General features: G+C 37.0%; 2 protein-coding genes and 2 pseudogenes across 2 annotated transcripts; 2 read left to right on the top strand and 2 right to left on the bottom strand.

Moving 5' to 3' along the window:
• Positions 1–1,522: 1,522 nt before the first annotated feature.
• On the top strand, positions 1,523–2,294 carry LOC137707471 (ubiquitin-like domain-containing protein; annotated as a pseudogene).
• Positions 2,295–5,940: 3,646 nt separating this feature from the next.
• On the top strand, positions 5,941–6,486 carry LOC137707806 (secreted RxLR effector protein 161-like). Its single transcript, XM_068446722.1, has one exon. The coding sequence runs from the start codon at positions 5,941–5,943 to the stop codon at positions 6,484–6,486; it is 546 nt and encodes a 181-aa protein (XP_068302823.1).
• Positions 6,487–7,471: 985 nt separating this feature from the next.
• LOC137707805 (probable L-type lectin-domain containing receptor kinase VII.2) lies at positions 7,472–10,565 on the bottom strand (annotated as a pseudogene).
• A 1,275-nt stretch (positions 10,566–11,840) lies between these two features.
• Positions 11,841–17,285, bottom strand: LOC137708207 (probable serine/threonine-protein kinase At1g54610). Its single transcript, XM_068447228.1, has 8 exons — positions 16,291–17,285; positions 15,770–16,054; positions 15,260–15,577; positions 14,300–14,527; positions 13,894–13,994; positions 13,709–13,817; positions 12,520–12,993; positions 11,841–12,388 (listed from the first exon to the last, which is right to left on the bottom strand). The coding sequence occupies exons 1-8, from the start codon at positions 16,708–16,710 to the stop codon at positions 12,191–12,193; spliced, it is 2,133 nt and encodes a 710-aa protein (XP_068303329.1). The 5' UTR covers positions 16,711–17,285; the 3' UTR covers positions 11,841–12,190.
• Between the last annotated feature and the right edge of the window lie 1,225 nt (positions 17,286–18,510).

The following is an 18,510-nucleotide window of genomic DNA, read 5'->3' as shown; positions in this document are numbered from 1 at the left end:
ATTTTTTCTCTCGAACCAGCAGGCAGGAGGCCTGCATGCCTAGCATTCTAGCAAGTTATAAGGCATGCGACCTCCTCATTTCTCTCAATCACCAGCCTGGCCCGCATCAGGTCCAATAGCCCAAATGACATGAGTCATACGGCTTGCCTAGCACTGCGCCCTAGCACCTCAATTTGTGACCCCAACCTCACAAGCTGCCTTTGGCTCTAGCCAAGCCACACAACCCAAGCAGTGGTCCCTGCCACAACACCTCATCGGCCCATGCCAAGCCGACTCCTAGCCTCTGCCAACCGACGTGCCGCACCACCTCGACGGTTGCCCAGTGACAGCACTATGCAAGAAGAAAACGAGAAAAATTAAATTTTTCTTACCTCAGTGCGGCGCGGAGAAGACGAAGCAAGCAACAAAAGATAATCATTTGCACGGGCAAGATGTAGAAGATTGTTAGAGAAGAGAGAACAAATATCCTCTAAGCTCTCACTCTCTCTCTCTTGTAGGGTAGAATAAATCGCTCTCCAAAGTTGATTTAATAATCCACTTAAGGTGGACTTAAATAGGCTTTGAGAGAAATTTATTTCTCTTTCTTAAAATGATCTAATTTCCCATTAAAGAAGGAATCTACATCAAAATAGGAAACAATCTTATGTTTCCTCAAGCAAGAATATATCTACACCTGTTTCCCTTTTCTGCAAGTAGCCCAATAGATGTAAGGGCATTTGTGGAGCCAAAAATAATAAAGAGGTGACACGTGGATTTTTGGGTAGAAAATGACAAAATTACCCTCGAGGCACACCAAAACTCCTACGCGCAAGAAATGGACAATCATCCCTCAATCAAGTCAAAAGTGCCCAAATAGATATTTATTTACAACCTATTTCATCCATCCTCATCATATCTTCTCCACAAGGTAACCACCAAATCCTTCCTCTTTTATTATAGTAATTAGCTAATTAATTAAATAATTATTCCATTAATTAGCTAATTAACCACAAATCAAGAACCTAACCCACAAAACCATCCAAGTGGCTGGTCCATCTCCTCCTAAGGTGGCTGGCCACATCCTTATACAAGCCCTCTCATTCACTCCAAAACTCAATTCCAATTCTCTTGCTGAACTTTCTAAATTCTCCAAACACTTTTCACTCAAAATTCTAACTTTGTCATCAAAGGTTCTTCTGCCAAAGTCCAGCCCCCCGTCCCCCCTCCCCCCCCCCCCCCAATTCATCATGGGTGAGTGAGGCTCTTGGCCTTGACCTAAGGTGTTATTTATTTTGTAGGTGCAACTTTGTCCAAGAGCAAGGAGGAAGAAATTTGCATCCACAAATTTGGATTCATGCATATGTGATTAAAGTATGAGATTAAAACTCATTATTTTGACATGTCTCTGACACCAAAATTTTATTTTCCCTCATATCCAAACATAAAAACCGCTCATTTCCCAACCGTTGAACTGTGATTTGAGTTTTCTGAAACCTAAACCCTAAACTATTTAGTGTTCTTAATCATATAAACAAGGGCCAGGATGAAAGTAATTATTTCTTCACTAGGAAACAAATTTTGCATAGAAGTGCATGTCATGGAACTAGTTGTTGAAATCAAAAGGAAGATAGAACAAGTGTTGGGTATCCCTGTTGATTCCCAAACCCTTGCGGTTTGTGGATGGGAGTTAATAGATGGTTTAGACATGGAAGATTACCCAATTATCACTGAGGGTACTACAATTGACCTCACCATCAAATGGACGGGATTCAGAACTCCTTTAAATTTACACCGTGCTAGTAGTAAAATTCAGATTACCATTAAGTTTTCAGCAAGGCAGCTTCCCATGGAGGTTGACACATCTGAAACAGTGTGTAACCTTAAAGAAAAAAATACATATCATGGACGGTACCCCCATCAAGAGGATGTCTCTTTCCTCTTGTGGAACCGAGTTGAACGAAGATTTTCGCAATTTAAGCGAGTATGGGATACATGCATTTTCAGAAATTGTTGTGTTCCTCAAGACTATGAGTCGATTAAGAGATAAGTCAGCAGCAAGAACATTGAGTGTAGTGGTACAAACAGCGTCGAGTTTATTCAATTCGTCAACGATTCCATTAGAAGTGAAGGACTTAAGAACGGTTAATGAGTTAAGGCAATTACTTTTGAGCAGGAAAATTCTCCCAGCGGATGATTATTTGTTTATACACAAGCAGAGGATCATGCACGACAATTGCAGCCTCAAATGGCATGGTGTTGGTGATGGAGATCTCTTATATGTATTTAAAAGGATTGTTTGTCGCAGCGGATATTGAACTCAAATTTGTCGAGAAATTCTTAATACTACGTAGCTTTTAATTAAGGAAAAAAATGAATAAATAATTTTTCATTAATAAAAGAAATGTTGGTGGATAAGCATGGCAGCTAAATCATTGATGCAGTGCAGCTGAAGAAAGGAAGAAGAAATGAAGCTCAAAAATTGTCTACGTGTTGTTCTTAGATTAAGCCTATATATGTATGTGTAATAAACGGTCAAGATTATATCATCTTAATGGTGTATAACTTGACACGTGTTTAGTGTATAAACGGTCAAGATTATATGTATGTGTGTTGCATGTGATCATAGTCACAATGCTTTGATGAATTGGCACTGGTTATACAGCTGGTTTGTAGCTGAGTTTCATGGATTGAATTCAACGTAGATTTGAAGGGAGCAATGTACTACTCTTCTAGAAAGTTCATCTCTGATATTCAAGCTTTGAATTCATTTCTATTTCTAGTTGAATTGATTACAAATACATAAAGAAATCTAATGCAAAATTTGATCAAACACTAACATGTCCTCAGAGCCAGGTTGGATTTGAATCTGGGAGTAGATTTGTGAATTTGTGAGTGTTCATTTGGGTTTTCAACAAATAACTCAAAAGCTTAAAAATGGCCGGATCTAGCACTTATCTTCGTGCATCAGTGTTCATTGGAGTCAATTATGAATTCTGGTGTATCAGGATGAAAACAATTTTCAAGTCTTATAATCTGCGGAGCTTTGTTGAAGATGGCTTCACATTGTCGAAGAAAGGGAATGAGACAGATGAGAAGCAAATCCTTGTTGATCAGGATCTCATCACCAAAAATGCAAAGGCGTTGGGACTGATACAAGAAGCTGTGAATGATGAGATTTTTTCCAGAATTGAAACCAATATACTGCAAATAATGCTTGGGATGTTCTTAAGCAAGAATTCAAGGGTGATGCTAATTAGTCTAACTCCTACATATGTAATAGTGTTTCTATTATTGAGAAGACTAAGAAATTGATGAGATTGATCCAAATGAGGTGTTGCAACTCTGAAAGGATTTGGGCAGAGATTGAAAAGACATACAAAAGATGAAGAAATGAGTGATAAGGCATTCAGCAGCCTTAGTATCCAAAATAAAAATGGATCACAGACCACTGGGTACAAAAGGAAGAAACCTTTCAAGTTTAGAGATAAGAAGGGTGATTTTAAGGGTAATGATAGGTCTCAAAATGCTGTCAAACCCTGCTTTAACAAGGAGACCACAAAAGAGGCATGTAAAATCTGTGGGAATATACACTAAGGTGCAAATTTAAAGGGAAGCCTAAGTTTCACAATTGTAGCAGATTCAATCATTTTGCCAGAGATTGCAGAATTAAATCAGTTTAACAAGTTCAAGTTGCACAAAGAATGGAAAATGAAACTTCAATGTTCTTTGCTTATAATTATGTTGCAATTGTTAAAAGTGAGCATGTTTGGTATATTGACAGTGGATGTAGCAATCACATGACTTCACATGAGTCTTTGTTGATTAATTTGGATAGAAGTGTCTCAACAAGAATCAAAATGGGGAATGGACATATTGTTCAAGCTTGTGGAAAATGAACATTGGTGATTGAAACCAAAAAGGGTACCAGACACATTAAAGAAGTAATGCTTGTGCCAGGACTAGATGAAAATCTCCTAAGTGTAAGGCAAATGATATAGCATGGTTATATTCTATTATTTGGAGATGATCAGGTTGCAATCTTTGAAGATAGAAGTTTGGTGAGTCATGTTGTTACAGTACAAATGACTGGCAATATGTGTTTTCTATTACTTATGGAGCATATGAATGGTTCTACACTAAAAGCCAGTTGTGAGGGTGATGCTTGGGAATGGCACAAAAGACTGGAACATCTGAATTTTAACAGCTTGCAGATGTTATCAGATAAGGAAATAGTGTTAGGGTTACCAAAACTCAAGAAGTCATATGGTGTATGTGAAGGGTGCATTGCAGGAAAACAGCACAGAGATGCCTTCAGTAAAAAGCTGACTTGGAAAGCAAACAAGCCTATGGAATAATCCACTCAGATGTTTGTAGACCAATGCAGGTCACAACATTTGGAGGAAACATATACTTCTTAACTTTCATTGATGATACAACCAAAATACGTTGGGTTTATCTTCTGAATCACAAATCAGAAGTGTTCAAAGTGTTTAAGAAATTCAAAGCCATGGTTGAATTGCAAAGTGGCTACAAAATTCTAAAGTTAAGAAGCGACAGAGGTGGAGAGTATAACTCTCATGAATTTAATCAGTCTTGTGAAGATTTAGGGCTTGAGAAACAATTGACAATGGCTTATTCCCATCAGCAAAATGGTGTTACTGAGAGGAAAAATAGAACCATTGTGGAAATGGCTAAGAGTATGATTCATGACAAGCATTTGCCTTATGAATTATAGGGAGAAGTTGTAAACACGGTTGTGTACTTACTTAATAGGTGTCCAACGAAGGTTGTAGAGCAAAAAATTCCATTTGAAGCTTTCAGTGGCAGAAAATCTAGTATTCAACATTTAAAGGTGTTTAGATGTATCTGTTATGGACACATAGCTGGACAATTAAGACAGAAGCTTAATGAATCCACTATGAAAGGTATATTTGTTGGATATGGGAAGATAAAGAAAGGATACAGGATTTACAATTTGAGTACCAAGAATATCTTTCTATCAATGAGTGTTGTACTTAGTGAGAAGGGTATTTGGAATTGGAATGCAGAAAATTCTGACAAGCTATCATTTCCTGTTAATCTCAATCTACCTGAGATTGATCATGGCATTTAGCTAGAAGGGATCAAGTGTGTAACACATGAATTCATTGACTCTTAAACTGAGAGTGGTGAGTCAAGCACAGCTAAAGATACACCAGTCAAAGAGAAATCACTTAGTGAAATCTATGCTAGATGTAATGTAAGCATGATTGAACCAGTGAATTTCACTGATGCTGCCACTAATATAGCTTGGAAGAAAGCAATGAATGCTGAAATTGAGATGATAGAGAAAAAAAAAAAAAAAAAACCTGGGAATTGGTTGACAAACCATCTGGCAAACCCATTGTTGGGTTAAAATGGATTTACAAGACCACACTGAATTTGGATGGGATAATTCAAAAGCACAAGACAAGGCTGGTTGCCAAAGGGTATACATAAAAGCCTGAGGTTGATTTCAATGAAACTTTTGCTCATGTTGCAAGATAGGATACTGTCAGAACACTCATAGCCTTAGCAGCTCAAAAAAATGGAAGTTGTAGCAACTAGATGTGCAATTAGGTTTTCTAAATGGTGTGTTGCAAAAGGAAGTCTTCATTGATCAGCTAGAGGGTTATATTGTGCAAGGTGCAGAAGACAAGGTCTACAAACTTAAGAAAGCTTTGTATGGACTAAAGTAAGCACCAAGGGCTTGGTATGAAGAAATTGGTGCTCACCTGCACAACTATATATTCACCAAAAGTCCAAGTGAAGCAACACTGTATATGAAGTCAAAGGGAGAAAATGAAAGCATCATTGTCTCTTTTTTTTTTAGATGACATTATCTACACAGGTAGTAACATTGAGTTGTTGGAAGAATTTAAGTGTGACATGATGAGAAGATATGAAATGACAAACTTAGGACTGCTATATCATTTCCTTAGAATGGGAATTCTGCAATATGAATCTGCAATTTTCATTAACCAAAGGAAATATGCAGTTAGCCTACTGCAGAACTTTGGGTTGAAGAACTGTAAACCTATTAGTACTTCATTGATGGTGAGTGACAAACTTAAGAAAGATGATGAGAGTGAAAAAACAGATGATAATGTATACAAGAAATTGGTGGGAAGCCTTTTGTATATGATTGCAACCAGACCAGATATCATGTTTGCAGTTAGCTTACTTGCTAGATTCATGCATGGACCAACAAAGAAGCATTTGGGAGCAGCAAAGGGAGTGCTCAAATATATACAAGGCATTTTAGACTATAGGATTGAGTATGAGAAAGGCAAAAAATCAATTCTCATAGGCTATTATAACAGTGATTGGAGTGAGGATGAAACTGATATGAAAAGCACATCTGGATATGCTTTCTCATTTGGAGGTGGAGTTTTCTCTAGGGCCTCAGTTAAACAACATAGTGTAGCTTTATCAACAGCTGAAGCTGAGTACATAAGTACAACTGAAGCAACCACTCAAGCTGTGTAGTTGAGGTTTGTGCTTCAAGATTTTGGTGAAGAACAAGGTGAAGCTACTCCTATATACTGTGACAATACATCTACCATTGCTATGACAAGAAATCTTGTGTTTCATCAAAGAACAAAACATATTGGAAGAAGATATCATTACATTCAAGAATCACTGCAATCAAACATCATCAAGCTAATTTATTGCAAATCAGAATATCAACTTGCTGATATTTTCACCAAGGCACTTCCCAAAGATTAATTCTGCACAATCAGAGAGAGGCTTAGAGTTAAACCAGCTACCAGCTTAAAAGGGAGTGTTGGTGGATAAGCATGGTAACTGAATTATTGATGCAATGCAACTGAAGAAAGGAAGAATAAGTAAAGCTCAAAAATTGTCTAAATGTTGTTCTTAGATTAAGCCTATATATTTATATCGGTCAAGATTATATCATCTCAATGGTGTATAACTTGACACATGTGCAATTTGTTAAATGTTTAATTGAAATCATGTGTGTTGCACATGATCATAGTCACGATGCTTTGATGAATTAGCAACAGCTATATAGCTGGTTTATAGCCGAGTTTCATGGATTGAATCCAACGTATTCGAAGGGAGCAACGTACTCTTTTTCTCGAAAGTTCATCTCTGATATTCAAGCTTTGAATTCATTTCAATTTCTGGTTAAATTGATTGCAAATACATAGAGAAATCTAGCGTAAAAGTTGATCAAACACTAACAAGAAAGAATGCAAACAAGTACTAAATCTGTGTTGGAGAACACAAAAGCAGAAGAAAAAAAGAACAAATCAAAGTGAAGTTAAATTTATCATCTACCAACTCTATTGATATATGATCCAGACGAAAATGATGTAGAAGATAAAGCATTTTTCATGTCTTCAAAAGTAGGGTGTCCCTACCCTTCGGTGTTCCATGGATAACCCAACCAGATTAGGGTTGTTCTAATTTTGTGCAACAAGTTTAGATGCATTCCTTCCCCTTGAGACTAATCACCATCAATGCCATCATCGTTGCTTGCTCCTTCAAAGCACCTTCATAACTTGCCTCATTGTTGGTCTTCCATTAGCTTCTGGATATGCTCACAACAAACCCAAATGAAGCAACTTCTCGACTTCTTCATGCTATATCTGCCTTTCACCTTAAGTTGTTCATCAAGCGCAAAGTTCAATTTTCCCCTCTCCATTAGTCACCATCCAGACACCAACTCTAGTACCAATATCCCAAAACCAAACATATCAATCTCAACTGAGGCTCTTCTCATTTGAACCACTTCTGGTGCCATGTACCCTACCGTCCCAACCACTTGTGTCGTGCCAGTCATTTCCCCATGTTGGTGCATTCAGACCAATCTGAAATCCCCTGACCTAGCATTTATATCCTTATCAAGTAACACATTACTTGCTTTGATATCTCTATGCAAAACCTTAGCTTCCCAACCCTCATGCAAATACAATTCAACATCTTAATTCTCTCTTCCCAACTTAACAAGTTTCTCTATTTGCACACAAATATCCTCTTGTCTAAGCTACCATTTTCCATGTAATCATAAAACGAGATTAGACTGCATTTCTCTTTCTTGCACCAACCTCTTAGTCCTACCAAATTCCTATGCTTCAATCTTCCCAAGCTTGAAACCTCGGCCACGAACTCTTTCAACCCATGTTCACTTTCATGTGAGATTCTTTTAACTGCTACTTTTCCTCCTCCTAATACCCCTTATACATTTTCCCATGTCATTCATTCCCGATCATTTTCTTCTCGGAAAATCCCTCTTTTTGTGGCATGTATCTCTTTGTAATCGATCAGGTGAGGCCAATACTCTGATTCCCAATCTTCAACTTTCTCTACATCCTCCTCATTTCCTCTCACACCAAGCAACCAAAAACTCGGCAATACTAACCCCCATGACAAACCCTTTTGATCCGAAAATAAACCTTTCTCCGACACCGCAAAGGAAGGCAAATTCTCAGTCACCAAAGCGTTGGTGATGGAAAAATTAGAATTGCTAAAACTCCAAGCCAATATCCAATGGCTCTGAGCCAATGCTCCAGTTGCCGCACAAAACCCCAAGTACATTTCACCCAAAAGCACCCCGGAAAGATCTACCACCTCACTTATCAGAGGCCTCCGCGAACTTGAAAGTTGTGGTCATGGTCGCGGTTTTAAGTCTTGTGTAGGATATTTGACTTCATAATTAATGGAACTTTCACGAAAAGAACTTAGGTTAAGTTTATTTTAATAAAAAAAATCATGCTATAACTTTATTTAATAAATAAGAATTAAATAATAATGAAAAATCCTTAAACTTTAATAAAAATGACAAAAGAACTTAAACTTTAATGAAAATAACACAATTTTAATATAAAAAAATTATAAAAAAAAAATGACACACGGGGACAAGTGCGTCCATCACAAACACTGTTTATGAAACTGACCACTATTTATAAAACTGAACGGTACTACACTATTTATTCGTTCAGTTTCATAAATAGTGCCTAGTTCTTGGTCCACTTTCATAAATAGTGTCTAGTTCATGGTTATGTTTCATAAATAGTGCCTAGTTATTGGGTCCAATTTCATAAATTGTGTATAGTAATTGGTACAGTTTCATAAATAGTGTCTCTTTCTTGGTTCGGTTTCATAATTAGTGCCTTGTTATCGGTCCACTTTCATAAATAGTGTCTAGTTCTTGATCATATTTCATAAATAGTGTCTAGTTCTTGGTCCAGTTTCATAAATAGTGTGTAGTCTAGTTTCATAAATAGTCTCCACTATTGGTTTAGTTTTAGTGCCTAATTCTTGGTTTTGTTTCATAAATAGTGTTTACTTATTGCTCAAGTTTCATGAATAATGTTTACTTATTGGTCTAATTTCATAAATAGTGTCTACTTATTGGTCAAAGTTTATAAATAGTGTCTAATTTTTTGTTCAGTTTCATAAGGTTTGAAACTTAAACCCTTTTTGGTCTATAAAAGCAACCATTGCATTGAAAACGATGAATCCAGAAGTGATCGTTTAGATAAAAACCTTGAGAAGATTGTGTTCTCAGTAATTATACTTAAACCCTTTTTTGTGTACTTTTTTAATTCTTTTGTCTTTATCATTAAATAAAGTTAGTAGGTGATTTTTTATTAAAATGCAAAGATTTGACGTTCTTTTTATTAGTTTTTCCAGTTTTTTAATCATATGTACAAATCCATCCTACGATATTAATTCAACGATGCAGAAGAAAGTAAAATAAATACAATTAAAGGAAGATTTATTTTCCTCCACCATTTTAGATTAAGATCGAATAATAAGTAACCATAACTTTCTTAGACTTTAAGAGCAAGTCTACTCATTTTAGAAGGGCAACAGGCAAGGACAATGACATGTAAGTTGCCTTTACTATTCATTCTAAATAGGAGTTGCCTTTGTACAATTCCACTCGTTTAGAAAAGGCAATGACAACATCAATTACTATTCACAAATATTTTTTTATTTTTTATGCTAATTTATTTTTTTATGTTTTGTTGAAGTGTGAACTTTATAAGTAGAATCTCTTGAAAATAAAATGCTTGTCTGATTCCAATAAAGGTCAAACTAATTATAACATGTTAAATTGTTAATTACATTTTGTTGCACCCTTATCTCATTTCCCGTGTTCACGTCATGAGTAGCACACACTCAGCCCTCAAGCAAAGCAACGTCTTCTGCAATCGACCAAATTGCCTTCTCACCCATTTTTTTGGTAAAAAAAAAAAAGAATTTAGAAAGTGGAAAACAAACAGAGAAGATGTAGTAAAAATGAATAGAGTTGTGAGGGGGAAATGAAAAAGATGGTTGAATATTGTTACCGTTGGATTAATCCTGATAGTTGATTTTCAAACTGTTTTACAATTAGATACACCAGATTGTGCCATGTAGCACAATAGTAGAATTTTTAAATTTTTTACATTCAGAAATCTAATAATTCAGATCAACGAACCGTTGGAAATCCAACGATTGTTGCACAAGGAATAAGAAGTCGTTAGGCTCTATAGTTCGCACATGGGGGGCCCACTTGGTTTGCATGGTGACGTCAGCACTGACGTTGCCATTGCCAGCGAGCCAAGGCTTGGCAGTTGTTAGTTGGGCAGTCCGACGGGGTTGCCGGAGCCCACTACTTGCCTCTTTTATTTTGGGTTGGTGGAGCTACTTTTGTGGGATTAGGGGCAATTAAACCTAATTGTTTGGGCATTTTGAGCACCGGTGGACTTGCTCTAAGATCTAGAAGAAAGGGACTGCTCAAAAGATATGGGTCCATAACTTTTCTTTGACGATGTTAACCTGAAAATCGATTCTTGTTTTGGTTTGATTGGCTATATTAATAACTAAACTACTTATTTATAATCACAATTGAAAAAATTACACTAAAACAAAATTAAATTAACAAGAAGTCAAAATAGGATGGGATTAGAATCGGATTTCTAGAAAAGGCGGAGCAAGTGTTTAATTTGATGTCAAATAATTGGACGGTGTGGTCGTGGTTGATAGCGGCCGCCTTCAACTTTGGTTAAATTATATTTGAAGGTGACCTTGTTGACTTTCATGCCTAATTTGACGGCTCCCAAAGAAAAACCAACCAAGTTGTGTGCTTAATGTCCATTTTGTATTAGTTAATTTAGCTTTTACTTTTAGACCGTGTTTGGATCCAAGGATTTGGTTTCAAATTACATTTTTTTTTCCTTGTTCGTGCCAGCAGCACGCGGCTGGCGGGGCTTGAAGATTTTACCACTTATATTTTGTAGCTCAAAAAGGTAAACTCTAACTTCATTTTCGACACTTTGTTCTGCTCAATGTAATCCATGCACTCATTATTTGTGTCTCTCTTTACTTCATTCCGTCAATTGAGTTAAATGACGTGTTAGTTTGGTTGACGTGTTGAAAGCTCTTTAGTTTCTTTGCCCGTTTTCACATTCATGTCAACGAAACTACACTTCCCTTCAACTCAGTTGACAAAATGAGGATAACGTGCGACATGGAGGTGAGGTAAAGTTGGACATGGTGGATGAGCAGTGGATAAAGTCGAACAAAACAGAATGTAGAGGATAAAATGAGATTTTGTGTACAATACATGCGACAACGCTAAAAATATGCCTAATTTTTACGTACAAAGCTCGATCGATGAATATGCCCTCTTTTTCGGTGCTCAGTCTACTGTATTCATAGTCGCTGAACACACTAAACTGTCAAAAACACTTCAGATTTCTTATTTCCTTGTTCTAAAACATGTTATAAACCTTTCGTTCATATATGTTTTCATACGAGTAGCAAAAGTGCACATCATTCTTCAGAAGTTCTAGTCGAGCATTCGACCAGTGTTCACCCTATTCTAGTCGAGACATTAATTTACATTAGCAAGATTTTCTTTTCAACTGTATGTACGACGAATAAATTTGGTGCAGACAACAATAGATTCATCCTAACATGGCTTCGAGAGGGACTCGGACTTGAATACTGGTTAAGTATACATAGAGTATGTTCTAATGAAAAATCCACTTCAAAATTGGCCATCTGATGTTTCTTTTACTAACTAGTAAAATAGTATGGGACTGAAGCAAGTATTTACTGTACAGGGAAGAGCGTCTCTCTCTGTGTTGTGTATGTGTGGTATGCCGACGTCATGGGGTTCCAGGAATCCAGCTCCAAGAAGACCATGAATAGAAATGTGTAATTTCATAGCTTATCCAGCTCGATGTCTAGAAGAAAAGGTTGGATTTTCTGTCAATTGCGTCCCAGGTCTGCTCTTATCAAATCGAGCACGCCGAGCATATTCTTGGATCTGGCGGTCATGCTCTTTAAGCATCCGATCCACATTGTTTGAAGATGCAAATAATGGACCAGACATGTAAATTTTGTTTCCCTTGGGCCCACGACCATGCTGCAGAAAGAATTTTGAAGAAGAATTTAGGTTCAGCTAACTGGAATAAGTATCAGAGCACTGGCAGGATCTGGAGTATGCAACATTTGTGACACAAACTAGATAGTTTTATTGAGAAAAACAAAACTAACCATATTTGGTTCCTTAATAGAGGCCATCTCATCTTCCATCTGACGAGAACTGGTAACTCTCTGTGTGTACTGCATCCACTCCTGCTTTTTTGCGGATTCCTCCTGATCAAATGACCCCGGAAATCTGCCTACTGGCTTTATTGTTTCTGGTCCTGAGGGACCAGGTTCTTCTTGTTGGTTGTCGGACATCGCAGTCCTAGCCATTACTAAACCAGATAATTTCGACAAGTGGGTTCTATTTGAACTCAAAAAAGAATCATTGTGTTTCCTTCCAGACTTAGCCCGTCCAGGTTCATGGATTAGTGGTCCTGAAACTGAAGCCCTCATATTATGCTGCTCTGCGAAATCTTTTCTAGCGTCTTTATCGCTTCGCAAATGTTTGGGTGGATCAACCAGAAAACCAGAAAGGGTTTCCCCCCTGTGAGGGTTGAATATTTCACTTCGGATCTTTGGGTTGGAATGGCCTTGTCCTCTCTGTAATTGGAGAGCAAATGTCATCATAAAGAAATAAACAGAGGCAGAAGAAGCATTTATATAAGAATGACAGTGTATGTGATTGTGAACAGAGTAGAGAATTCAGTTTCAAAAGAAAGATCTTCACAAGTTCGACAAAAATGTACATCCAAAATATTTTTGTTAGAACCGTCCCCTAATATAAACACACAATGTTGAAACACAGTTCATAAATTCCTCCTCCGCCAAGCAGATATGAACTACTTGATTCAAAAGTGAATCTAGACAGTTAATACATTATGTGCCGGTAGAACAGGCAGCTACCCTCCAATGTAATGTACGTAAAATAAAATGAAAACAACAACGATTCCTAAATAATTCTTTTTAGGTTTTAGTTTTATGGATTTTCCTTCACTTCTTTGTCACATGTCTCCAATTTCATCTCCCTCTTCCTCTTTCCGTATATTTTCCCTTACATGAAAGGAAAACTATAAACCAAACTTCTAGACATTATGAAATGGGCCCTAATTACAAGTCATGGGGGAACTAAAAGATAGTCAAAACTACAATCCGTAAATTTTGAAATTGTGGACATTTTCAAATATCCTTTTGTATACAAAACTACAATTACAATTTTCACCAGGACTTATAGGCGACTTTGGTCTTTAGCAGCTCACTTCAATGTCAAACAAAATCCTACCTTAAACACGAAGATATAAAACTTAATTTTAATTACCTGCAATGACGCAATGGACTCGGAGTTAGTATTTGTTCCTGTAACTGCTACAGGTTGTGCTCTCCTGCCCAGGTCTACCTTCTGACCCCTTCCTCCACTGGCTCCTTGCCTAAAAAAAGTGCAAAAAAGATTAACCTTGTATCATCTTTGTCAAAAAGTATTAATGTGTTACCAATAAGACGTACCTTCTAGCTTCTTCTTCTCGCAATTTGGCATCAATCTCTTTGCTGGGTGGGTACTTGGGCAAACTTGAAGGATCACAAGGAAAAGGTTTTGTGGTGAAGAACTGTTGAAAGAACATTCATAATTACAACAGAGAAAGGATAGGCCTCTTAGATGATTAAACAAAACAGTTTCAAGGTTCTAAAGGAAAAGGAACAATCGTAAGCACAGTTTCTGAAAGATAATTTAATTCTGTTCCACACATCCTTCTCCCAGCCTAAATCAGGTACACAAACTTTTAGGAATAAATAGGATACACACACATACACACACACCCACACACATATATATTATATAACTAAAATATCAGCGTTGGTACCAATTTATTTATTTATTTTTTGCATTTTCCAGAAAATAAAGCGTGCACACCTCATTCTTGAGAGCAATTGCAGCAGTTCCTCGATCAGCAGGGTCAAGAGAAAGTAAAATTTCCATAAGCTGCAGAGCTGAAGCAGGAAGGTCCTTAAAAGTCTCTGCCACGCATCTTCTATAAGGTTGAGGAGGCTTGATCATTGTTGAATTTCGTAAGTGCAATTTACGCCAATAATCCTCAGCTGGTGAACCACAGAGCTTGAAAATCTTATGCAACTGTTCAACCTTTAACAAGGAAATATACATAAATTAATAGGCACCATCTGAATATGTACAGTTACTGACACATTCAAGGAAAGGCTAAGCAAAATATTTTCCAACATATGTGTTTATGGTTTATCTGTTAGACGAGGGAGGAAGAAGAGAAATTCACTTTAAAGTCAAACAAACAGTGGGGGAAATGTAGCTGTGAAGAACAAGCAGCATTGCCAATGCCTCACACTAAGTCCACAGAATATGTGAAACACTTGCCAAGGACGTAAATTGCAACTCAAATCTATGGTTCATATAAATCCCTCGAGATACATCAAGGCTGTACTCTAGCTATTCTCTCACCTGATGTGTTTAATATATAGAAACTCCAAATATTCTAAGATGATAATCATATTTACGTCATAAATTAAACTGTTACAATGAAAGAATTGGGCATGATTAGTCAGATACTCAAAATCATCTGCAAGTTTAAAATAAAAATCAAGAGCTAAGAGATCAGTTCTTTATAATTTTAGTATAATGTAATGGGAATTGTTATTGGCACTCCAAACTTTCTATATTTAGAAAGAAAAATACACATGTAAGGAGTGCAAAATGAGATTTTTGGAGTGCCAATAACAATTCCCAATGTAATCCGTAATAACTTCACAAAGACATGTCAAAAGTCCAATAATGATTCAAGCTAAACCATAAGGACATAAAAATGCATGGATTCTAAGAGGGTACATTTCCTCAATATCTTACCTCTGTTTTTCCTGGCAGGATAGGCTTTCCAGAATACAATTCTCCTAGTATGCAACCAGTGCTCCATAAATCCACAGCAACACCATACTTAGAGGCTCCAAGTAAAAGTTCTGGAGGCCGATACCAAAGAGTCACAACGCGGCTTGTCAATGGAACATTGTGACGAGGATCATAATTGCTTGCCAAGCCAAAGTCGGCAATTTTCAAGATGCCATTGTTGTCAAGAAGAAGATTTGACCCCTTTATGTCACGATGCAAAATACCATGGCTATGACAGTGATTAAGACCACTTAAAAGTTGCTGCATGTAACATTTCACCTAAAATGAAATAAAAGCAACACTAAAATTAGGTATCGTACAGGGTCCTCGTTTTCATTCTGTGTAAATGGGCTATTTTATTTGCATCAATCTGCGGTAGAGAGGCCCATCAAAAAGATCTACCAACATTTCTCCTTTAGAGGAAAGTACCGTAAGGATAAGAACGTAAGAGAACCGTAAGTGATAGACTACCTGAGGTTCGGAGAACTTAGTGCCTGGGCGTGATACAAGCCCTGTAAGATCATGTTCCATATACTCAAAAACAAGGTACAAGCTGCTAGATGACCGTGCTGTGATCAATCCATGCAACTTTATTATATTGGGATGATCAAGCCTGCGCAAGAAAAGGATCTCCCTTGCCATAAACTTGACACTCTCAGAATCGAGATTATCAAACCTGACTTTTTTCAAAGCAACAAATTTATCATTCGTGACATCGCGAGCCTTGTAAACACTACTATAAGTTCCTTGGCCGATCTGAAAGAAGAAAATGCCACAATATGCAAAAAGAACAAAGATCAGGAACTGATAAATTTTAAAATGAACAAGAGTAATTAACCGCACAATCATAGTAGCTAGAGAAAGAATTGCCACAGCATTTAGAAAACCGCCAATTTTCTTTTTCGAAATATTGTTAGTTGACTCCCTAGACAATAGCCTTAGTTATACAATACTACAAGAGATGTACGTATCAAGTGAAGATTTGAACATACTTTATTTAACTTCTCGAACGTGTCAGCGCGTCGTGGTATCCATCCATTGATAGCTTCAGGAGCTGCCGCAGCGAGCCAACCTGGCCATCCTGCCGCTGTTTGCTCGGCCACCGTAGCGTTGGGAATTCTTCCCGAACCCAGATGATCAAGAAAAGTAGCCTCAGCCCTGTCTATCTTCTTACTCTTAGTCTGATCATATGATCGCATTGAACCATTGACTTTCTTATCCACCAACATAACTTTCACATCCCTACCACCACCCAATCTATCTTTAATCCAAACTGGATCCTCTCTTTTCGAAGAACCGAACCGCGAAACCTTAAGCTCGGAGTGGTGCCTGCTCGAAATCGAAGATGTCCTTTTTGGTGGGGTTTCCCGGCTATCTTCGACTGCCGACGGCTTGGTACATATTAAACCCATGTTGAACTAGAAACAAATATACTACCACCCACAAAACACAAAACCCTCCTCCAAAAGCAAAATTCACCACCCCAAAGGGCCAAAACCAATCCAAACCTTCACAAAACCTCCTTCTTTACCCAACTCCATCACAAAGAATCTAAACCAAAGAATCAACTATCCATAATTCACCTTCCAAAGAACTCATACTTCACCCTATACCCACTTCACCTCACAAACACTCAATATTCACCCTATATACAACACTTGGGAAAAACCCCCAAAAATGCTATTTTTTGACAAATTCAAATTTACCCATATCCCCAAATTGAATCCAAAATTTCGAATTTGCAGAAGAATCTCCAATTCTTTGATGAAAGATGAAAAAGTGAGAAAAACCCAGAAAGGCTAAGGCTTTGGGCTCAGTGCTATGGATACCGATTAGACTAGGACTGTATTGAAGTACGGAAATTTTGGAAAAAGAAAGATGAAAAAACGATTGAGAAATCGATTGAGAAAGAAAGAGTGTTAAATTACCAAGAAAGTGCAGAAGCAGAAGCAGCAGGCTTGTTTGTGGGTTGTGGTTGGTTTGTGGATGTCTTGTTGGGTTGATTGTTCAACGCGCATTCAAAAGATTAAATATTTAATACAAAATGATTAACATAATACAGACGGCATTTACCGCCTGTTTTGCTCAGTCAACAAAACACACGCACGCATACTTGTCTCTCCTCTTCTAGATCAACAGGCCTACAGTCTACTTACTCAAACTGAAGAAAACAGCAGAAGAAACAAACAAATTAGGTGTTAATAATGCTTCCATCAATCCTTTTTTATTCAAACCCTCCCTCCCAACGATTAACAACCCTCACTCAACTCAACTTGAGTTTCAAGTAGCAAAAGTGAGATTCAAGTGAAGTTCAAGGAATATAGCCAAAAAAAAAAAAAAAAAAAAAAGTCATTTTTTATGATCTGTTTCACCTTGGGGTGACTTTTACAAAAAATGATAAATTCAAGGACTAAAATATTTAGGGGTATATTAGTAAGGATAATCGTTATTTTGATGTAACGCACGCGTGAATTTGAAAAGTTTCATTTACAAAGTGCAATGTCGAACCTGAAATGCATATGGCTAGATTCAACCAGTTTAACAAAACATGCCCTGGGATCTTTGAAAATCATTGTGTAATGGACTTGGCATGATCTTAAAGTAATTGCCCCGTCTCAAGGGGATGCGTCTTAAAAGAGGATAGTTAGAGATGATTGTGGGATCATAATTTTTAAGATCCCGAAATGTAACCAAATTGGCTAGCAAGCACCAAAATGAGCACACTAACTGTATTAGGTTCACCGAACTGAGGTATTGAAGCAAGTCGGTCTGATACACTCCGAATTGGGGAAGTATCTTGAGCATTTAGGAATTCCAATCATAACGGAATTGACAATCGTCCCAATCTTCATCCTACAAGAAAGAAAGTCTTTTCTTAGAACTTACACTAGAATTCTCTCAGCTTTACAAGGATTACTATCCTTAGACCAACTCCAATGGTTAGGGTTAAAGCTTAAATTTGTAGCCTATAAAATTTAGGTTCTAGCTAAGAAACAGTTTTTTCTCTTCAATGATTTTTACTTAAAATTTTAGTTCAAGATTATTACATAATGATATTAGCTTAATTCGGTAACTTTTTAAAAAATAAAATTTGTATATATTATCCTAATTTATTTTTACGAACATTTTAAACTAAAAATATTTAAATTCTGATAAATAATAAAAAATCAATAAACCTATGAAAGAACATGAAAAACCGCACAAACTACCCC

The sequence above is a fragment of the Pyrus communis genome, chromosome 11 (assembly GCF_963583255.1).
Source record: "Pyrus communis chromosome 11, drPyrComm1.1, whole genome shotgun sequence".
NCBI lineage: Eukaryota > Viridiplantae > Streptophyta > Magnoliopsida > Rosales > Rosaceae > Pyrus > Pyrus communis.
The sequence above is the reverse complement of the archived record's forward strand: the minus strand, read 5'-3'. Positions and strand labels throughout refer to the sequence as shown.